The sequence below is a fragment of the Mandrillus leucophaeus genome, unplaced genomic scaffold, assembly GCF_000951045.1.
Source record: "Mandrillus leucophaeus isolate KB7577 unplaced genomic scaffold, Mleu.le_1.0 Scaffold78, whole genome shotgun sequence".
Taxonomy (NCBI): Eukaryota; Metazoa; Chordata; class Mammalia; order Primates; family Cercopithecidae; genus Mandrillus; species Mandrillus leucophaeus.
This window is the reverse complement of record NW_012108474.1, coordinates 976,873-999,900: the sequence shown is the minus strand read 5'-3', so window position 1 is coordinate 999,900 and position 23,028 is coordinate 976,873. Positions and strand designations below refer to the sequence as shown.

Below are 23,028 nucleotides of genomic sequence, written 5' to 3'. Positions count from 1 at the left end.
GCGTCAGTCAATTCCGTGTGGCCGTGCCCCTCACGGGGGCAGCAGCTCCCAGGTGACTTCTTTTGTTGATGTTGCAAATGGTGCCCTTTTAACTCACACTTCCTCCTCTTGGTTGCTAACTGTGGGACTCTGGTGGCCTTAGCCTTTCTCAGACGACCTCTGCACTGGTGCTACCCTGTCTGTCCGCGGGTCCCTCGCAGACGTGTCCTGTGGGCGATCTGGGGATTCTGCCGGTTCTGCGTCCATCCCTTTCTCCCCTGCTGGGTGGGGTTGAGTGCCGTGTGGGTCTAGGGTCCCACAGCAGGGAGGGCCCCCGCCCTGCGCACTGTCTGTCACGATGCCAGCTGTGGGTTGTTTTCGTGGCTGCTTTTATTCACTTCTCCTTTGTGGTTTTTAGCCACGAATGGATGCTGAGTTGTAGAAAGTGTTTCTCCATCAGTCCTGAGATGCTCGTTCTTCCATCCGTAATGTGGCAGGTTACGTTCATGCTGCAGGTGCTGAAGCAAGTTCACATTCCCAGCACAGCTGAGCCTCTTCCTCTGCGGGCGTCTGGAAAGCAAAGGTGGCCGTCCTCACACCTGGCAGTGCTCCCGTGTGAGGCCGCCTGTGCCGCCGGGGTCTCTGACTGATCACCCTTGGGGGCCACAGGACAGGCGGGCTTTCGACTCCTTCTTGAGGCAGTTTTTGTGGTGAACGTTTTCCTGGGAATTTGTTCATTTCATCTGTTTTCAAATCTTGGCAAAAAAAAAAGTCATAATATTACGTTAGTTTTATAGCCTCTCGAGTAGCCAGGACTACAGGTGCCACCACGCCCAGCCATTTTTAATTTTTTGTAGAGACGGGGGTCTCACTATGTTGTCCAGTCTGGTTTTGAACTCCAGGGCTCGAGTACTCTTCTTGCCTGACCTCCTAAAGTGCCGTGACTGCAGGTGCGCGCCCGGCCTCAAGGCCTGTGTCCTCACCGATGCAGCTCCTGAGACAGCGGGAGCAAGGTCATGCTTAGGGTCAGCCTGGCCCTCTGTCTCTGTTAAGTAAAGGGCCATACATCTCAACTGACGTATTTGGACGTATTGCCACATCTTTGTGTTTTTCTCTTTGTTCTTTGTGTCTTCCGCATTTTTTCCTGTTATTTTCCCTCCATTTCCTCAGTGGTTATCAGCCGGGTTAACTTACTGGAGGTCTCAGTTTGGGCAGCATCTTTGCCACCATGACCCCCTGAGGTCCTCAGCCCGCCTCTGCCCCCTCCAAGCCACCTGCGTCCGTTCCTCCGGCGTTTCAGCTGTTTTATTAATTAAGAGACTTACTTTAGAACAGTTTTAGGTTTTCAGAAAAACTGTGCAGACTACAGAGGCTCCCTTATCCCCATCTCAGTTTCCCTGCGCTCAGCACCTTGCACTGGCCGGGACATTGTATAATTGATAGGCAGGACTGAAAAATTGTTGCCAACTAGAGTCCCCAGCTGACAGGAGAGTCATGTGCAGTGTTGCTCATTCTGTGAGCTCCGACAAACGGACGATGGACGACAACGCGTGTCCCCATCGCAGCTTCACGCAGTCGCTCGTGGCCCTGGAAGTCCTCTGTGCCCCGCCGGCCCTCCGTCTCCACGGTGCTGCCTCTGCTGGACGTTGTGGAGTGGGAAGCATCGTGCGGCCTCCGCGGACTGGCTCCCTTCCCTCTGCATCTGCACGGGGGGCTCCCCGCGCCTCCTGGAGCCTCCACCGCCCGTTTCTCTTCGGCACTGAGACCCCCGTGGTCCGCACGTGCCCCGGTTTATTTCTCCACTCAGCCTCGGAAGGGCCACAGACGGAGCCCCGGGCACATGTGCTTCCCACACGGGGCACGAGGAAGGTTGTGCTGAGCACAGGCGTGGGGCCAGGGCTGACTGTGCCAGCCCTGGGTCCCACTGCCACCCAGGGAGGGGTGTCCAGCCTGAATGGAGTGGTCTATTCCAGGATTCCTAATCTGGGTGGGGCCGCACACACGGGCGACTCCTGAGCCGTCTTCAGCCATGTGGTCCTGGGGTCCCAGCTGCTGGAGGAGGGCCGGGCTGAAGACTCCCAGGAATGCCCCCCCACTCCCCAGCACCCCCCGTGTGGGCTGCGCTGCCCCAGGCTCCCGCCTGCCCCTGCCAGGCTCAGGTCTGGTTCTGAGGCCAGTCCGAGGGCACCCCTGGACACACGGCCAGGTGGGAGTGTGGGCCTGCTTGGCTCCGTGGTTGCCTGGCAGTGGGGGGTGCTCAGGATCCCACCTCCCGCTTCCACGGCCCGTGTACCGTGTAGCGTCCCTCCCTCAGGCTGTGGTGGCTGGTTCCACCACTGGCCCTCTCCAAATAAGCTGATGCTGGCTGGGAGAAGCTCTCGTGAAAAGCAAGGTGCTGAGTTACTTAATCAAGAAAGTTGGAGTCACTTGAGGGTTGAGTTACCATGACATGGAATGGGGGAGGTGACCTTTGAACCAGAGGCCTCAAAAACATCCTTGTTTATTCAGAACGCAGGAACCTGGCCAGGGGGTCGGATGAGAACTGGACTAACGGGCCACGGTGCAGGCAGACAGGGACCCTCCCAAGCGTGACGGCGGGGCTACGGGTTCCCTCAGTGCCAGTGCTGGCCCGGTTCTGGAGTCCGCTGCCTGGTGGGGGGAGTGGCAGTGGACAGTGGGGATGCTGGGAGGGGAGGGGACAGAGCTGGGTCTCACTGCACCTGGGCCTCTGAGCACCACCCCCAAAGACCCAGCACAGGCAGCGCCTCCCGTCCAGGCCTCAGAGGTCAGGCCGTGTCATCCCCTCCAGCCCCACACCGTGTCCAGGATGAGGTGGAAGCAGCCGGGGTGGTGGCTGTGCTCTGCAGCGTGGCCTGGCGTCCCCCTCAGAGGAGAGGACGGTCGGCTACTTGTCCCGTCCGCGATGCGTCCTGCCCCCTCACAGGCAGTGTGGGGTCTTCAACTAGGGCTTTTGCCCCCACAGGCGTACAGGGCAGAGGGTGTGTGGGGGATGATGTGGTGTGGGACTGAGAGTGACCCGCGCCCTCTACCATTGTAGTGCCCTGGCCGGGGCCACGCCCTCACCTGTGGCCGCCGAGTGCCCCGAGACCCAGGGTTGCCTCTGAGCGTTGCCTCCCTGGAGCGCGTCCTGGGTCCGTGTGTTGCCGTGTTCCTTCCGTTGGGGAGCTGAGGCATGAGCCGCCTCCCCCCTCCTACGCGCAGTTTACACAGCTGTTCCGGAGAGTTCCATGGGGCCCTGTGGCCACTGCTGCCTGGAGAGGTGCACGTGAGCAGTGACCGCAGAGCCCGGCCACCCAGCCAGCACCCACGGGAGCCATCAGCCTCCACCAGGGCACTGGGGAGAAGGAGACACACCTGGGGCTGCCAGGGTGGGAGGGGCAGGGGGTGAGCTCAGGTCTGGAGCCTCTGAGGCGCCTGCTCACAGGGGGCTGTCCGGCCCCACCCCAGCCACTCCGCCCAAAGGGCTCCTTGCCCTGTGGTGGCTGCACCTCAGGCCCCCTCAAGACAGAGGCCCAGAGGCCCTGTCAGCTCCGTGCGCAGGCCGGCAATCCTGAGGCTGTCCCGGAGGGAGCTGGGCTCACGGGCCCCGAGCTGTGTGTGGTTGTGATGAAACAACACAGATAATGCAAAGTTCACGCTTTTGCATTGAACTCGGGGACGTTCAGAGTGTTCACGGTGACGCAGCCGCCACTCCACCTGGTTCAGAACTTCCCTCACCCCCGACACCCCCCCGCCGGGCCTCCCCCAGCCGCCGGGCTGCTGGGAGCGTCATCTCTGGATTCCCGGGCCCGGACGTTCCGTGCAGCTGGCCTCCGAAGATGTGCGGCCTCGTGTCCAGCCTCCCTCCCTGAGCGTCAGGACCCTGGGTCTGTCCCTTCCGGGGCACGTGCTGAAATCCAATTGCTTTGCAAGGCCGGATGCGCTTGTGTGTGTCAGGCACAGGGCTCTAGGTCACTGCTGTCATAGACGCTGAGACCTCAGCAGATTCTCTACCTCCCACCATGTTCTCCATGTTCTTCCGCCCTCATCTTCTCTCCATGACACTGAAGAGAGACCTGGGTTCATGCCCACCAGAGTGCCCACCTGGGAACACAACACATTTCCTCGGCAGAGGGTCCCCGTGAGCGCAGGCGTGTCGTCCGCGGAGGGTCCCCGTGAGCGCAGGCGTGTGGTCCGCGGAGGGTCCCCGTGAGCGCAGGCGTGTCCTCAGCAGGGGGTCCTCACAAGCGCACCTGTTCTCCGTGGCAGCTGACAGGCGGGAGGCCCCAGAGGCATCCAGAGACCCCAACCCCCGCTCTTCTTTCTTGGGGCCACGCGCCACTGGCCTCAGAACCCCTGCTGCTCCATCTCTTGGCCCCAGGATTCCATCACCTCAAGCTCCTCTTCCTGTGCCGGCCGTGGGGACCCCTCTGGCCCCGCCCCTGCTCCCAGCCACCGGCTGGTCATCTGTGGGCTGCGCGGCCGTGTGAGGACTCTGCCGGCCGGGGGCGAGCACAGATGGGCTCTGAGCAGATTGATTTCCCTCTGAGGAGATGGCTCAGTGACGCTAGAAGAAAAACAAGGAAGACTAGGTCCCCCAGGAGCACTCAGGCCGTGCACTCTACACGGAACTGCGTTTTCATAACAAAACAGCCGACCAGATGGAGGGCGAGAGATGCACCAGAGCAGCTGAACGCTGCGCGGCGGGGTCGCCTCTGCACGGAGCAGGCCCGAGTCCCCGAGCCCTGAAGCTTTCTTAGAAACGGGATTTCACACCCAAATCTGTGCTCCATGGAGCCCTAGTTCCCTGAGTCTAGAGTTCCTCACTGAGCTCCCATCAGGATGACCCAGGGGGGCTTTGGAAATAGGCTCAGGGGAGCCCACCCTGACAAACGCAGGCAGGGGCTCAGGACTGGGCGTCACTCGAAGCTCCTGATGGCTGTGGCGTGGCTGAGCCCCGGAACGGGCCCTGGCTCAGGCTGGGCCCAGGTCGCTTTGGTCCCATCTGCCAGTCAGGCTGGGCCCAGGTCGCTTTGGTCCCATCTGCCAGTCAGGCTGACCACAGGGAAGGGCTGGAAAGGCTGGAGCTTCTCCCACCAGGAATGGATGGCAGGACATTCCGGTGTCACCTGGGGCGCCCCCTCCAGAGCACCCCAAAGAGTGGGTCCAAAGGCCAGACCTCAGTGCCCAGCCCTGCACCCTCCCTGTCACGGGAGCTCAGGGGCTCCCAGCCGCCCTGCGCCGCCCCAGACCAGCCCTGGTCACACTCAGGACAGAGGGCATGGGGGTCTGGCCCGCCAGGGAAGCTGCTGGCAGTGGTGGCTAACCCCAGGCACGGCAAGGCGGGGCTGGTTTTAGCACAGGGGGTTAGTAACATTGTAGACAGTGGAGAATAAGAAAGTGTTCATTTGGGGCTCAGAACCAGGAAAGGTATTTTTCCAAATTAACCCAGGGAGAACCATGAATGCACAGTTCATAAAACGCTGTCATCGTCTATAAAACTGATGCGGCTGCCCCTGCGAGACCCTTATTAGACATTGGGGTCCATGCCCTCAGCCCTCCTCCTGAGTTATGGGGACAAAGGCTGGGCTTTAGTGCATCAAATCTGGCCAACAGAGCCGTCTGAGGGAGCCACGCCCGGGTCCTGCCCGCCCAGGGTCCACCAGCTCAGCCGCAGACCATTACCCATGCGGGGTGACCGGCCACGCAAGCCGCCGCCGTCTCCCTGACGCCTCCGCGGCAACGGCCAGGGTGAGGTTTGGCACCTGTGACATCACCTGATGGAGCTGCAGGGACAGCGGCTCAATCTCCAGTTTCGTCACCTAACGATCACTGGCCTGCGGGGGTGTCCAGAGGCAGGTCCCTCCGAGTCCCTCCTGCCGCGGCTTTGCCCACTGGCGCTGCTGAACCGTTCCCCAGAGCCCTCCCGGCCGTGCTGCCCGGCCAGCCCTGCATGCAGCCCTTCCCCTCTCCTGCTGTCCATCTCTGGGGCACAGGGGCCTGGGCCTGTGTCTCGCTTCCTTACACTTCGTATTTTGGACTGGGAGCGTTACTGGTGGCCCCCCATGGCCCCCTGTTGTCCGTGGCACCTGTCGGCTGAGGGGCGTCCCCGGCACCCACTCTCCAAGCACAGCCTCCTCTGTTTGGACACGCCAACCCTCCCCGGGCGTGACCCCGGCAGGCACCCTTTGCAGGTGAGGAGTTCCAGGAGGGCACAGGGTCTGGTCCAGCCCCAGACCTTGCGCATCACTAAAGCAAGGGACAGAACCTGCACAGAAACGTGCAGTCATGGGAGGAACGTTCTGGAAGCATCTGTCAGAAGGCACCTCAGAGGCGTCTGCTGTCCCCTCCATGAAGACACAGCTGGGTTTCAGTTGTGATGCCAGGGCTGGGGGATGGCAAGGGCAAAGCTGGGTGCAGGGCCCCCCTGCTCCAAGAAGGGAGGATCCAGCCCCCCAGGGGCCCTGCACGAGGCTCAGCTGCAGCGTCTCCACAGGCCATCCTCATCGTCAGTGGGAACCTCAGCTTCCTGAACTGGCTGACCATGGTGCCCAGCCTGGCCTGCTTCGACGACGCCACCCTGGGGTTCTTGTTCCCCTCCGGGCCAGGCAGCCTGAAGGACCGAGTCCTGCAGATGCAGAGGGAAATCGGAGGTGCCCGGCCCAAGCCCAGATTCGGTAGGTGGCTCAGCCGGGGGGCCCTGCCCCAGTGCCCACGGGCGTGAGAAAGCTGGGTGGTGCCAGCCCTACAGCCTGCCCCTGTGGGTTGGGGGTGCCAGGGTAGGAGGTGAGTCAGTGCTGTCCACTGTGTAGCGTGCCGGGAACAAGGTGTCTGACGTCAGCTGCTGCTCCATCCCCAGGACCCTGGACAGCTGACCCTTAGTGAGCACCAGCTGGAGTCTCCCCGGGACACGCCAGGGGGCAGCTGGGGTCTCCCTGGGACAGGCCAGGGGGCGGCTGGGAGCCCCACCTGGAAGATCTCACTCCCCTGCCAGGCTCTGTGGTGCGGCGTGCAGCCAACGTCTCACTGGGCATCCTGCTGGCCTGGCTCAGCGTGCCCGTGGTCCTCAACTTGCTGAGCCCCATACAGGTCATGAACACCCATTTCAACTCTCTTCACATTGTGAACACTTACGGGGCCTTCGGAAGGTACGGGCCTGGGGTCCCCGTCTCCCGGAGCTGGGTATGTGAGGAGACTCAGCCCTGAGCAGCCACATTCAGGCGGGGTTGGAGTGTGGGCCCCCATGACCCCAAGTGTCCCCTGCCCCACCCCAGCGTGACCCAGGCACAGGCCATGCTGTCCCCATTACCGGGCCTGGACATGCAGGCCTCCTCTGTCTTGGTCCCATGAGGCAAAGGGGCAGGGCCCGAGGTCACCAGGCAGGTGGGCTGTGGCCCTGGAATGCCTACTGGGGGCGTAAGGAAGAGGCGACCAGGCCCTGACCCCCTGGCTGGGAATGCCGGGCAGTGCTGCCTGAACACAGGTGCTCTCCCTGCCCTGGGCCAGCCCCTGGCCTCTTCCCCTCGTGTCCACCCCGAGCGGCCGAGGGGCATGCGGCACATGCCGGCTGTGGCCGGGTCTTCAGGGGCAGGGAATGTGCTCTCAAATGAGCCCCTGGGGCCAGTCCCCGAGACTCCCCAGCCCCACCCAGCCTCGCAGTAGCCCCTGACCAGGAGGCACGTGGGGGTGTAGGCCCTCCACCTGGGCCAGGATGGTCAGTTGGGGAACCCCCATGCACCCCACTCAGCCCAGCCGGTGTGTGATGTGGGCCGGGCCTGCCTCGATCTCCCGGCAGCATCACCAAGGAGCGGACGGAGGTGATCCTGCAGGGCACGGCCAGCCCCAACGCCAGCGCCCCCGACGCCGTGTGGGAGGACTACGAGTTCAAGTGCAAGCCAGGCGACCCCAGCAGACGGCCCTGCCTCATCTCCCCGTACCACTACCGCCTGGACTGGCTTATGTGGTTCGCCAGCTTCCAGGTGGGGGACAATCCCCGGCGGGCACGGACCCGCCTGTACCCCGCCCTCTTCTGCCCTCAGAGGACAGGTTCCTAGAGCACCCACCGAAGGGGCTGGGGGGGAGGGAGGCTGGGGGGATGGGATCCTGCCTGAGCTGAGAACTGAGCCCACACGACATCCAGGCCCAGCCCCAGCGTCCCCCAGGATCCGCCAGGTAGGGTCTCATGCCAGGAATCCCAGCCTGGGTGCCATAGCGAGACCCTGAATACAGAATTAGTAGCAGGTGAGGGCAGCGCCTGTGGTTTCAGCTACGTGGGAGGAAGAAGGATCGATTGAGCCCATTCGCTGCAGCCTCAAATCATGACGCCATTGCACTCGAGCCTGGGAACAGAGCCAGACCCTGTCTCAGAAAACAGGAAGGTTCGGTTCCCGGTCAGGGAACTGTTGGCCGGGCGCGGTGGCTCAAGCCTGTAATCCCAGCACTTTGGGAGGCCGAGACGGGCGGATCACGAGGTCAGGAGATCGAGACCATCCTGGCTAACCCGGTGAAACCCCGTCTCTACTAAAAATACAAAAAAATTAGCCGGGTGAGGTGGCGGGCGCCTGTAGTCCCAGCTGCTCGGGAGGCTGAGGCAGGAGAATTGCGCGAACCCGGGAGGCGGAGCTCGCAGTGAGCGGAGATCTGGCCACTGCACTCCAGCCTGGGCGACAGAGCGAGACTCCATCTCAAAAAAAAAAAAAAAGCAGGAAGGAAGGAATCCTCAGGGCTGGGGTAGCAGAGGCACTCACGGACAGAGCTGCTGTTTCTGTCCTCCTGGTCCCATCTCAGCCACCAGAAAACTGAGCCTTAGGGAGGCAGGGCCCAGACAGAGGGAGCTGGGGCAGACAGGCTCCGAGGTGCCCAGGCAGGGGAGTGAGGCCAGCGGCCAGCCTGGGAATGAGTGGTCAGGGCTACAAGGAGCATGCAAAGCAGGCGGCCCCTTAAGGGGACCCCAGCCAAAGAACTGGGGTGCGACCACCCAGGGAACCCACCTCCAGGAAAGCCTCAGGACCACATGCTGCTGGACAGACAGAGAGGCTGGCGCGGGAGGGAGTGGAGGGCACGGCCGAGCATCTGGAGGGGCTGTGCCTGGACAGCGCGTGGCGCAGCCATCTCCAGCCCGACCTCTCCTCCCAGACCTACGAGCACAATGACTGGATCCTCCACCTGGCTGGCAAGCTTCTGGCCAGCGACGCTGAGGCCCTGTCCCTGCTGGCACACAACCCCTTCGCAAGCAGGCCCCCGCCCAGGTAAGACGCCCTCCGCTGTTCAGGGGCCTCCCCCAAATCCAGGTGTCTGCTGGGGTCCCACCCACCTGTACCCACACCCCACCTGTTTACAGGAAGTGCCCCTTCCCTCCTGCAGAGGCAGAAGGTGGGGCCTGCTAGGAGCAAAAAGGGCCCCCCCCCATCAGCCTTGGCATCAAGGCTGGTCCCACCCCTGCCTCATAGCCCACCTCAAACCAAACCTGCCATGGTGAGAGGAGCCAGGACAGCTACTCTGGACGCCACGGCCAAGGTCCCTGGTCAGGCAGGGCGCCGCGGTTCCCACCTTTGTTGAGGCGTCCTCCGGGTGCCTGCTCTGCTCCTGGCCTGGAGAGGCAAGAAGGACAGGCGGGGCCCTCACTCCAGGAGCCCCAGGGCCCATGGTGAACTGGGCAGGGGACTCCTGTGGGCCCTGCAGCCTGGTGACATCCCAAGGAGGGAGCCCTGTGGGGTGAGATTCTCGGGAGCCAGAGGTGGCAGCCATCGGGGGAGGTCAGCCTTCTCCCCACACCGGGGCTGGCTTTCCAGACTCCACCAGGGGAGCTGGGGTGCAGGGGAGATGCCAAGGACCCTGAGCACTGTGACCAGACGACAAGGTTTTGGGGAGAGCTAGGGCCTCCCAAAGAGGAGCAGGAGGCAGGGATGGGGCCCCACTGGGGTACGGGAGGGGATCTGAGGACAGTGTGGGGTGGGGTCCAGGGTGGGGCAGAGCATGGGGGATTGGAGACGCCCACGTGGCCAGACCTTGGGTGGCGACTCTCACAAGTATTTGCATCCCCTGCCCCACATGGTTGGGACTGAGCAGCCCCCTGGAGGTTGTAGGAACAGAGTCTGGACTGCCTACCCCTCCCCTGCACCATCAGCCGCCAATTCTGACGGAAAACATAGCTCTGGATTTTCCCTCCAGGAACACTTGGGAGCCGGGACAGCTGCACCCTCTGGAGTTGCTCACAGCTGTCTGGAGGCCCCAGCAGAGGAGCTGGAGGGTAGGGGTGAGAGGGGGCGCTGAGGTCCAGAGAGGCAGTGAAGCAGCTGGTCCCTGAGTCTGGCAGCCCAGGCAGGGTGCTCCTGGCCAAGCGATGCTTCCAGGGCTGCTTCCCCAGCACTGGTATTACGGGGAGCTGGGGCAGAGGGGCGATGGGGTTCCCTTCTCATGGGGAGTCTCCATCCCAGAGCCTCTGGTGGGGAGGCTGCCCTCCTAGCTGGCGCCCTCAGGCCACCTTCCTGTGAATTAGCGTGAAGCCCCAGGTAACTTGCCTGCCATGTGTCCACCAGCAGCCCTGGGAGCCCGAGACTTTGGAGCCTGGACAGGCAGACGTTCACCTCCTGGCTCACTGGGGACCTGGCCCCAGAACTCGTCCTTCCAGGCTCAGTATGGGTCTTCTCTGTTACTGCCCCCATCTCAGCAGCCTTCAGAGCCCCTCAGCCCCCACCCCAGATCGCGGCCTCCTCGGTGCCTGGGGACCCTGGAGCTGGCCTGGAGGAAGGTTTGCCATCGTCAGGTCGTGAGGGAGGAGCGCACAGTCGGATCGTCTGCTTCTCAGCGAGGAGGTGCTGAAACAAGGAATCATGTCAGAGCAGTTTCAGGTCCATCCATGGGTCCCCAAGTACCTAAAAGGATGGATACTGTGAAAACCAAGTGTGAAACGCAGGAACTATTTTATATGAGCCAGTAATGAGTTAACATTTAGAGATAACATTCAAAACATCTGAAATATTGAACACTGCCACACAGCACACCTCTCCCCTGTCTCCATGATACACGCGTTTGGCAGCTGGAGCAGGTGGTACCATGACAGGCCATGGCCTAACCGTGGGCCTGCATTTAAGTTCGTCATCGACTTTAAAACTGGAAGATGGAGCAGACACTTATCCCTGTTCCTCCCACTAAGGGCGACCAAGATCGCTGGACGTTATATATAAAACAGGAAGACTGAAGGTGAGAGAAGAGAGCCCACCAGCAGGGCCCTCGGGACGGAGCCACAGCCCCAAAATGGCCGTGTTGCCTGGGCTTTCTTTCTGCCTCATTTTCTGGACTTGGAGGTGAGGAAACTGGAAACCCAGTAACGCCAGCAGATACAGACAAAAAACACCTCAACAAAAATCTGCTCTCTCGCTAAAGGGCCAGAAAAGAGCAGCCTGGCAAGACAGGAAATTTACAGAAAATAATCACCGCTCCAGCCAACACCACAGAAAAAACCACGGCCCCACCCACACCGGCAAGGCATGGAGGAGGGAGCCTGGACTCCTCCAAACGGCTGTAAGGGGTAACCACCCCTCGCTGGGGTGCTACCAGAGGAGGCCACATAGGAAGCTGAGATTTTCATCTAAGTGGGTAGGAAGGACCCTCCCCCCGCCGCTTCTGTGGTGGTGTCAGTGGAGACCACAGGAGGAGCCTGGCCTCCCCCAACCCCTGGCAGTACTGAGGGGTTCCTCCTCTGTGGAGTGGTATTACATACTGACTAGCAGAAAGTCAGGACCTTCACCACCACCCAGCGGTGACTAGGCCACCCCCGCCACAGTGTCATGGAGGCCTAGGGTGGAGCCACGACTCCCATCCTACCCGAAGCAACAAGGAAAACCCCAGTCAACAAGGAATGCCCCCAATCAACAAGGAATACCCGCAATGTATCCACCGGAGTTCTACCCCAGCCTGGCTGTAGCAAGGCAATACCCCCCTTCTCTACCAGCATGACGTCAGAAGAAGTCATCTAAAGCAGAAGGTTGAAATAAGATCCAAAATCTCCTAATACACAGAATGTTTGGTTTTCAGTGGAAAAATCACTTGTCGCAGCAGGAACCAGGAAGACATTGAACTGTTGAAAAAGGGCAGTCGACAGTTGATAGCACCAACATAAGAGAGGTATTAGAATGACTTCACAGAGGTGTGAATGCAGCCATCGAAAAGGCATTCAGTAAGCAATTATGAACACAACTGGTAAAAACACAGCCTCAGCAAAGAAATAGAAGATTTTTTAAAGAACCAAATGAAAAGTTTAGAAGTGAAAAAATAACTGATATAAAACACTAAACATCTGAATGGAAAGGACAGAGGAAAGAATCAATAAACTTAAACATAGAAAGTACTCAATGGGAACAAGAGAGAGGACATAGAAGGGAAAAAACAGCAAGAGCCTCAGGGATCTGTGGGACTGAGACTGTAACAAAAGATGCAGAATTCATGTCATCAAAGTCCTAGGAGGAAGAGAGAGCGAGCTTTAGGGCCGAAAATGTACTTGGAGAAATAAGAACTGAAAACTTCCCAATTTTGGCAAAAGGCGCAAACCTATAGAATCAATAAATTGAGTGAACCCTAAATAGGAAAAACCCAAAGAAATTCAAATCTAAACACATCAAAGTCAAATTTCTAAAAACTAAAGATAATAAGACATTGCCAGCCTGGCCAACATGGTGAAACCTCATCTCTACAAAAATAAAAAATTTGAGTATGGTGGTATACGCCTGTAATCCCAGCTACTCAGGAGGCTGAGGCAGAAGAATTGCTTGAACCTGGGAGGAGGAGGTTGCAGTGAGCAGAGATCACACCACTGCACTCCAGCCTGGGCAACAGAGCAAGACTCTGTCTCAAAAAAAAGGAAAAGAAGAAACATAGGCAAACACAATAGACCTTCCTTCTCTTGAGTTCCCAATCATGTTTGATGGTTAAGCAAAGGCTATAAAACTGTCTGAAGTAGTTCAAAGTTTATGTAGAGGAAGTACTTAAGATAATTATAAATGGATGAGGGCAAATGGACACAGAGGTAAGGTTTCTATACTAAACTTGAAGTGGTAAAATGACATCAGTAGACTATAAGTGATGTGCCAAGAACAGCCAGTAAAAAACAACCTATACTGAGATACATTGGAACACACTATTGACAAATCAAAATGGAATTCTGAAAACACATAACCCATAGGAAAGCAGACTGGGAAAAACAAAGAAATCAAAAACAGAACAGATGACAAGAAGTAAAATGGTGAACTTTATATTAACAGTAAATGGTCTAAATAAACCAATTGAAGGATAAAGATTGGCCAGGTGCAGTGGCTCACTCCTGTAATGTCAGCATTTTAGGAGCTGAGGCAGGTGTATCACTTGAAGTCAGGAGTTCAATATCAGCCTGGCCAATATGGCAAAACCCTCTCTCTACTAAAAATACAAAAATTAGCCAGGCATGGTGGTGCATGCCTGTAATCCCAGCTACTCGAGAGGCTGAGGCTGCAGTGAGCCAAGATCATGCCACTGCACTCCAGCCTGGGCAACACAACAAGGCCCTATCTCAAAAAAAAAAAAAAAAAAAGATAGTAACTTAAATATATGCATAATGAGCTTATGCCCTGATAAATCCAGCATAAGTTGAAAATAAAAGTCAAAATGTGCTTAGTACACCTATCAAACATTAATCGTAGCTTAGCCTAGCCTACTACCTTAAAAGTGCTCAGAACACTTACATTAGACTATAGTGGGCAAAATCATCTAACAGGCCTATTTTATAATAAAGTGTGGAATATCTTATGTAATTTATTGAATACTGTATGAAAGTGAAAACAGGATAGTTGTCTGGGCACTCAAAGTGCGGTTTCTACTGAGTGCATATCACTCACATCATTGTAAAGCTGAAAAACTGTCAGTTGAATTCTCATAAGTTAGGGACCAACTGTATAGGCAGGTTGAAAGTAAAAGGACAGAAAAAAATATCATGTGAATAATTAATGAAAATAAAGGATTCATTGTATTAATGTCAAAGTAGACCTCAGTGCAAAAATTATCAGAGACAAAGATGTCCAATGAGAAAAGGCCCAACCCACCAAACAGACGTAGCAATTCTAAGTGTGTGCACTAAGCACATATCTGCAAAATATGTGAAGAAGAAAAAGAACTGAAAGGAGAGCCAGACAAATCAACAATTATGGTTGGATGCTTCAACACCCTTCTCTCGACAGTTGATAGATTAAGTAGATGGAAATTCAGCAAGAACATAAAAGAGCACCATCATCAACAAACAGGACTTAATGATGTTTATAGAATATGCCACTCATTGAACTGAATAATATGTCACATTTTCTGGGATGTAGTTAAACTAGTGATGAGAAAGAAAGCATCAAATGCATACATTAGAAAAGAGACGTGAGAGGTTAGAAAAGAGGGAAGATCTCAAATCAATAATCTTACCTCAGCTAGGTGCCGTGGCACGCACCTGTAGTTCCAGCTACTCAGGAGGCTGAGGTGGGAGGATTGTTGGAACCCAGGATGTTGAAGCCAGCCTCTTGCCATGAGGCAACACAGGAAGACCCCATCTCTTTAAAAAAAAAAAAAAGAGTAATAATCTAAGCGCAAGATTACATGAATAACTAGGAAAAAATTTAAAGCAAGGAACAGTAAGAAAATAAAAGCAGAAAATGAAATTGAAAACAATATAGAAACTTACTGAAACAAAGAGATGGTTCTTTTAAAAGACCAATAAAATCAGCAACCCTCTGGAGAAGGTAAGATTATCTTCTCCAAAAGGAGAAGATAAGATTGCCAATTTCAAAGGTGAAAAAAAGAGGCCGGGCACAGGGGCTCATGCCTGTAATCACTGCACTTTGGGAGGCCAAGGCGGGTGGATCACCTGAGCTCAGGAGTTCAAGACCATCCTGGCCAACATGGTGAAACCTCATCTCTACTAAAAATACAAAAAATTAGCTGGGCGTGGTGGCGGGCACCTGTAGTCCCAGCTGCTTGGGAGGCTGAAACACGAGAATCGCTTGAGCTGAGACCGCACCACTGCACTCTAGCCTGAACAATACCACGAGACTCTATCTCAAAATGAAAAAGAGACATCACTACAGACCCTGCAATCCTGAAAAGGATAATAAGGGAATACGACAAACATCTCTACATACATAAATTTTACAACTTGGATGAAATAGACCAATTTCTCAAAAAACACAAACTACCACAACTCACTTGGTATGAAATAATTTAAATAGTCCTATAACTAGAAATTGAATTTGTAATTTTAAACTCCAAAAAGAAATATCCAGGCTCAGATGGTTTCACTGGAGAATTCTAAGATTAATTTCCCAGAAAATAGAAAAGAAGGAAAAAATGTCAATTTATGTTTTATTTTTTTTCTTTCTTTTTTTTTTTTTTTTTTCTTTTTTTTTTTTTTTTTTTAAGACAGGTTCTCACTCTGTCACCCAGTCTGAAGTGCAGTGGCACAAACATGGCTCACTGCAACCTTGACCTCCTGAGCTCAAATCATCCTCCCGCCTCAGCCTCCCAGGTAGCTGGGACCACAGGCCCACACCACTACGCCTCACTAACTTTTTTAGTTTTTGTACAGATAGGGTCTTGCCATGTTGCCCTGGCTGGTCCCAAACTCCTGGGCTCAAGCAGTCCTCCCACCTCAGCCTCCCAAAGTGCTGGGATCACAAGCGGGAGCCACTGTGCCCAGCCTCAATTTATTTTATGAAGCTAGTGGTTCTTTGATACCAAAACCACACAAAGATAATACAAGAAAATAATATTACAAGCCAATATCCGTCAGCGATGTGGACACAAAATTTTTTAACAAAATATTACCAAATAGACTGGGCACAGTGGCTCACGCCTGTAATCCCAACACTTTGGGAGGCTGAGGCGAGCAGATCACCTGAGGTCAGGAATTCAAGACCAGCCCGGCCAACATGGTGAAACCCCGTCTCTGCTAAAAATACAAAAATTAGTTGGGCATGGTGGCTCACGCCTGTAATCCCAGCTACTCGGGAGGTGGAGGTTGCAGTGAGTGGAGATCATGCCACTGCACTCCAGCCTGGGCAACAGCGAGACTCTGCCTCCAAAAAAAAAAAAAAAAAATTACTAAATAGAATTTGGCAATATACAACAATTCTACACTGTGACCAAGTAGGGATTGTTTCGGGGATGAAGGTTGGTTCCCTGTTTGAGAATCAGCCGGTGTGATCCACGTGTTACTAGCTAACGAAGATAACTCACATGATCACATCCGTCACTGTGGGGAAAGCACTTGACAAGTTTAACATCCATTCGTGATTTAAACCTGGAAAAATAGAGAAGGAGAGGAACTTCCTCAGCTGGATAAAGAGCATCTGCACAAGCCCTGCAGCCAGCATTCTACTCGGGGGGAAGGAATCACCCTTCACCATTCAGATCCGGAACAAGAAAGGATGTCTGCTCTAACCATCGGATCCAGCACGGTGCTGGGAGCACTGGCCACTGCAATACAGCAGGACAAGGAAATAGAAGGCGTGTAGATCGGCCGGGCGTGGTGGCTCAAGCCTGTAATCCCAGCACTTTGGGAGGCCGAGACGGCCGGATCACAAGGTCGGGAGATCGAGACCATCCTGGCTAACATGGTGAAACCCCGTCTCTACTAAAAATACAAAAAAAAAAAAACTAGCCGGGCAAGGTGGCGGGCGCCTGTAGTCCCAGCTACTCAGGAGGCTGAGGCAGGAGAATGGCGTGAACACGGGAGGCGGAGCTTGCAGTGAGCTGAGATCCGGCCACTGCACTCCAGCCTGGGCGACAGAGCGAGACTCCGTCTCAAAAAAAAAAAAAAAAGGCGTGTAGATCACAAAGGAAAACACGAAACTGTGCCTGTTTACAGATGACTTCGTTGTCCTTGTAGGAAATCCCAAGGCATCCACCAAAAACACGCCTAGAATTAAGTGAGGCCGGGCGCAGTGGCTCACACCTGTAATCCCAACACTTTGGAAGGCCAAGGCAGGCCAGTCACCTGAGGTCAGGTGTTTGAGACCAGCCTAACATGGAGAAACCCCATCTCTACTTAAAAAAAAAAAAACACAAATTAGCCGGGTGTGGTGACACATGCCTGTAGTCCCAGCTACTTGGGAGGCTGAGGCAAGAGAATTGCTTGAACCTGGGAGGCAGAGGTTGCAGTGAGCTGAGATCGCACCACTGCACTCCAGCCCAAGTGACAGAGTGAAACTCCGTCTCAAAAAACAAGTGAGTTCAGCAAAGTCAGAAGACACAAGATCAATATAAAGGATTCAATAGTATTCCTGTATACTAGCAGTGAACACACAGACACCTAAATTAAATATGCAGAACCACTTACAACCACTCCAAAAAGTGAAATACTTAGATATAAACCTGACAGAACATGCGCAGAACTTACATGCTGAAAACTCGGCAATGCTGCTGAAAGACGTCAGCACACACCTAGAGAGACGGCCACGTTCGTGGGTTGAAAAAGGCACAACAACGTGGAGATGACAGTTCCTTCCAGATTGATGGACAGGTTTAATGCAATTCCTATTTAAAAAAAAAAAACCCCAAGCAAGATGTGTTAATGGGTAAGGGCAAGTCATCCCAAGTTTTCTACGGAAATGTAAAGGAACTCAAAGAGCTAAAACCATTTTGAAAGAGAACAAAGTGGAATGAATCTCTACGCAGTTTCAAGACACAGAACCACAGTAGTCAACACAGTGTGGTACTGACAGAGGGACAGACGTGCAGATCCATGGAACACAACAGAGAACCCACAAATAGACCCACACAAACATGCCCGGCTGAGTTTTTTTACAAATGGACAAAAACAAAACCTTCAACCCAAGTCTAACCCTACACAAAAATAAAACAGATCCTGGACTTCAACGTAAAACATAAGACAATCAACTTTCAGGGCCAGGCATGGTAGCCCACACCTGTAATCCCAGCACTTTGGGAGGCCGAGGTGGGCAGATTGCTTGAGCTCAGGTGTTTGAGACCAGCCTGGACAACATGGCAAAACCCTGTCTCTACTAAAAATACAAAAAATTAGCAGGGTGTGGTGGTGCGCGCCTGTAGTCCCAGCTACTCGGGAGGCTGAGAGGCAGAGGTTGCAGTGAGCCGAGATCGCACCACTGCACTCCAGCCTGGGCAACAGAGCGAGAGCCCATCTCAAAAAAAAAATAAAAATAAAAAACTTTCAGGAAAAATAGCAGAAAATCTTTGGGACACAGGGTCAGGCAGAGTCATTATACTTGATACTAAAAGGATGATCTGTAAAAGGAAAAATTGATAAATTGTAATTAATTAAAATTAAGCCGGGCACGGTGGCTCAAGCCTGTAATCCCAGCACTTTGGGAGGCTGAGACGGGCGGATCACGAGGTCAGGAGATCGAGACCATCCTGGCTAACATGGTGAAACCCCGTCTCTACTAAAAATACAAAAAACTAGCCGGGCGAGGTGGCGGGCGCCTGTAGTCCCAGCTACTCGGGAGGCTGAGGCCGGAGAATGGCGTGAACCCGGGAGGCGGAGCTTGCAGTGAGCTGAGATCCGGCCACTGCACTCCAGCCTCGGCGACAGAGCAAGACTCCGTCTCAAAAATAAAATAAAATTAAATTAAATTAAATTAAATTAAATTAAATTAAAAGCATTTGCTCCATAAAAGACCCTGTTAAGAGGACAAAAATAATTTTTAAGCTACAGACAGGCAGAAAATATTTGCAAGCCACGTATCTGACAATAGGCTAAAATCTGGAATATGTAAAGAAGTTTCATAACAGTAAAATAATCCCATTAGAAAATGAGCATGGACAGGAAGAGACATTTCACCAAAGGTCCACAGATTGCAGATAAGCCCAGGAGAAATGCCTGTCATTAGGGAAGCAAGAACCACTGTGACACCACTCACACCCGTCCCGCGACACGTCGCTCACACCCGTCCCGCGACAGGTCGCTCACACCCGTCCCGCGACACGTCGCTCACACCCGTCCCGCGACAGGTCGCTCACACCCGTCCCGCGACACGTCGCTCACACCTGTCCCATGACGTCACTGCACACCCATCAGAATGGCTGGAATAAAAGTAGCAACAACCCCACGTGCCGGCAAAGATGCCAAGAAATCTGGTCACTCGGCTGTTGCTGGGAGGGTAAAGTGGCTCCTCAAAAACGAAACCTGAAATTGCCGTGGACTCAGCAGTTGCTTCCATGGATGTTTAAACCGGAGAGTTGAAACCCAGGTTCAGGCAGAAACCCATGCAGAGGTTTACGGCAGCTGTAATAGACAAAAACTGCAAAAAGCTCAGCTGTCCTTCCACAGGAGAGCAACCGCACAAACTAGGGTGTGCTCACGCCACAGACGCTGGTCAGCGACAAGGAGGAGGGAAGCCTCCATCACGCAACCTGGCAGAACCAGAGGGTTGGCACGAATGAGAACCGCCTGCCCCGCGGGTACATGCCACAGCGTTCCACTCCTACCACATTCTTGAACTCATACAAGGAGGCCGCAGGGCGGGGGTGGGTGCAGAAGGACACGGGGGTCCAGGCGTGGACGGGGCCCATGTCTGTAGTCTCAGTGTCAGGCCCTGGCTGGGATCCCTACTATAGGTGTGCCAAGCTGTTGCCAGTAGGGTCTGTTCAAAACGGCTGGGAGCTCCCCTATTTTAAACACTCAAGCCTTCTGGGGGTGGTGCCATGGCCTTCTCGGGTACTTTGCAGGAATGAAATGCAATCTTCAGGCCGCTGGGGGCCTGGGGCCCCTTCCCACCAGCCTGCCAGTTGGCACAGAGGCTTCGGACCCTTTCCAAACCCCTTCCAAACTGCAGTTCCAGCTCTTGATGTCAGAGACCAGGGCCCGGGCCCCCAGGCTTTGACCCTGTCCTGGAAAGGAGCAGAAAGCAAGAGCAGGAATTTGGGAAAGATGGGCGATCCCATTGCAGAGGCCCTCCCGGGACCCCGCCCTCCCAGCCTCGCTAAATGCAGGCTTTGGGAGAGGGTGGGCTGCGTGGGGTCTGCGTTGCCCCAGCAAGGCCCAGGAGAGTGTGCGGGGACCATGCTGCCAGCACAGCCCAGCGCCCTCACGGCCGCACCCCAGCCTGTCCCTTCAGCTGCTGCTGAGCTGCTCAGAGGTCCGTCTCGGGGTCCAGTGTGACCTCTGCCTGGCACCACCTGGCTCAGTCCCCATGCTGGCCGCTGCCGTCCATATAGCCGAGAACAGCCATGGCGGCCTCAGGCCCAGGGGGTCCAGGAAAGACCCCTGGGGCCCAGGGCAGTGGGCAGTGCCCTCCTGGAGTAGACAGGAGCCAGCAGCTGCCAGCGTCGCCCTCAGTCTTGGCTGCCCGGGAGGTTTTCCAAAGGCCCGACCCCACTCCTTTTGGAGCCGCTGATCCCTCTCTCCCACCAGGCGCCTCCGGGACCCTCCACCCAGAGGGTCTCTGCCTTCCCGGTTTTCCTGGGGCAGTTCAGACCTGGGGAAGAGGAACCATCGTCCAGCACACCCCAGACCCAAGCAGACCCAAAGCGGGGAGAAGCAGGGCGGACCCAGAGGCCTCATCCCGCCAGCCCAAGGTCTCTACCCGGAGCCCCGGGGCACAGCTGTGTGCAGGTCACCAGAAGCCCCGAATCATGACGGCACCCAGAGTCGGCACCAGGCCCTGGTGCAGTGTGAAGCCGCCAGCACTTGCCTGGGCTCATTCCAGGGGCCATCAGAGGGTCCTGTTACAGCTGCACCCTCACACTCACCAGGCAGCTGGGGCCCAGCTCTGCCGTGGATCCCAGCCAGGCAGCAGCCGCCCTCCGGGCTGAGAAGCTTCCGCTCCTGCTGCACAACTGGGAAGGGGCCTGGAGGCCGGGAGCTGGCGATGGCCACAACGCCGTCTGGCGCCTTCTCCTCCGGGGCAGCCGAGCAACCCTGGACACGAGGGGCTTCGTCTCACCCCCAGGAGCAAATGCCCAGTCCTCCGAGAGTCTAGTGAGGGCTTGCCAGCCGGGAACCAAGACCCAGCGTGGCCTAACCCAGGCCCGGTCACCACGGTCAGGCAGGACCTTATACAGAGCGCAGCGGAGAGACCTGCCCGCTGCCGCGGTCCAGAGGAGATGGGGGAGGGTTCTTCATCCCACTCGGGCCTGTCCGAGGAGAGCAGGCAGCCAGCATCTCCACATCTCAGGCAGGAAAGGGCCTGAAGCCCTGGGAAGCAGAGGCTGCGCCCTCAGGAAACAGGTCCCAGCCTGGCTCCGTCACAGCCTCGGGCTGCCCTGTGGACCGAAACCCCCAGGCACCTTGCGGCAGGGCTGGCCTGATGGTGGAGATGCCACGCTGTGAGCAGCAGGTTCCTCTCCACACCGTCCCAGGTGGGGGCACTTGGGGCTCAAACTGGGGCCTTGGGACCTTCCTTCGGCCTGCCCAGTGCCACCCTTGAAGCCCCTGGCCTTCCCCGGGCCGGTCGCTCTGCCGTGTGGGCTCTGCTGGGTCACCTCTCCTGGAGCTGCCCACGTCCACCCTTCCCCCTGGCTGCACTGTCCCTGCTGAGGTGCGGACTGGAACGGTCGCCCTGCCTGGGGTCTGCTGGGGGTCTGCCTGTGCTCGGGGTGGGGGCTCCTCATGCAGCCGCTCTGTCCGTGGAGGACCCCTGTGAGCAGCTGCAGCTCAGCAGCAGGCCGAGGAGCCGGGTCGGGGGCCGGGAGTCCCAGCAGGCCCTGGGCTGACACGTGCCCCCTTGCAGGTGGGTCCGCGGAGAGCACTACAGGTACAAGTTCAGCCGTCCTGGGGGCAGGCACGCCGCCGAGGGCAAGTGGTGGGTGCGGAAGAGGATCGGAGCCTACTTCCCTCCTCTCAGCCTGGAGGAGCTGAGGCCCTACTTCAGGGACCGTGGGTGGCCTCTGCCCCAGCCCCTGTAGATGTGCACCAGAAATAAAGGCAAAGACCCAGCCCCTGGCGGCTCAGCAACGTTGGCCCTTCCCTGCGCCCGGCCCGAACTCCGCACCGCCAAGAGAGACGTGGAGAGAAGAGCGGTGGGAGCCAGCGCCCAGCACAGGGGTCCTGGGTGGGGTCTGCTGTCACACACTGTGGCGGCTCCCTGGCCCTGCCCGCCTGGCGCCCCACATCCTGGCCAACCCTTGTCCCAGGCGCCAGCCTTCTCGGGGCTCTGATCTCCCGTCCGTCCCTCCCTCCTCCCAGAGGCCCAGCCTGGGGCTGTGCTGCCCACAGGAGTTGAGATGATGGCCATCCTGACACCTTCCTCCACTATAGCCCTGACCACAGGTCCAGCCAGGGAGCTCTCAGGGTCCCCAGCGTCCCAGCAGCTGGTTTCTGTTCCCCCCTCAATGGTGTGTTCCCAGCCAGGTCCTGACCCTCAGAGCCGAGTCCCCGTCTCGTCTGGGGCAGCCGAGCCCTTGCCCCCCAGGGACCTGGACACGCCCAGCCTGGATGTGGGGTTGGACGGGCCATTTTCTGTGCTGTCCCTCATCCCCACCCCTGCCACAGCCTACACGCATCCCACACATGCAGGCACACACAAGGGCACACACAGCCCGTGCACACGTGTGTTCTGGGCCCGGTTTCATCCCCCAGTGACTGGTGTCTGTGAGGTGCAGACGGACACACCACACGATCAGCCCCACCCTCCAGGCTGTGACCGCGCTGCCTCCGAGGCCTTGACACGGCCCCTCAACCGCAGGACTGCCAGCCGCACACACTTTCATCATCGTCAGACAAACCGTCTACTGCACGTTTTTCTATTATTCCTATTCTTACGCCATATCTATTACATATTTTTCTACTCTTCCTATTATTTACCAGCTGACTCAAAAACAAACTGCTTAAATGAAGTTCTTGTGCCTCCCTCCCTTTGGCAGTGGCCATGCCCCCAGCCCACACTCTGGTGCTGGGGCAGCGGGTGACCGAGCGGGACTCAGGCTTTGGGGGCGGAGAGGTGAACAGGTGGTGCTTTGCCTGGCGACCCTTCCGGTGCCTGCTGTGTGCGGGAATACTTGGAGTTAAATGGGAACGAGCGGGGGTGCCGGCCCTGCTGGAAGGGGGCAAAGCTCTGGGGCAAC

General features: G+C 56.3%; 1 protein-coding gene across 1 annotated transcript in view; it reads left to right on the top strand.

The window, feature by feature from the left end:
- Positions 1–22,778, top strand: part of LMF1 (lipase maturation factor 1) — a 96,811-nt gene extending 74,033 nt beyond the window's left edge. The window contains exons 6-10 of the mRNA XM_011966913.1: positions 6,476–6,656; positions 6,974–7,127; positions 7,775–7,958; positions 9,115–9,227; positions 21,696–22,778. Of these exons, the coding sequence (XP_011822303.1) occupies positions 6,476–6,656; positions 6,974–7,127; positions 7,775–7,958; positions 9,115–9,227; positions 21,696–21,870 (807 nt within the window). The 3' untranslated portion in view covers positions 21,871–22,778. The remainder of the gene's footprint in view (positions 1–6,475; positions 6,657–6,973; positions 7,128–7,774; positions 7,959–9,114; positions 9,228–21,695) is intronic.
- Positions 22,779–23,028: the final 250 nt, after the last annotated feature.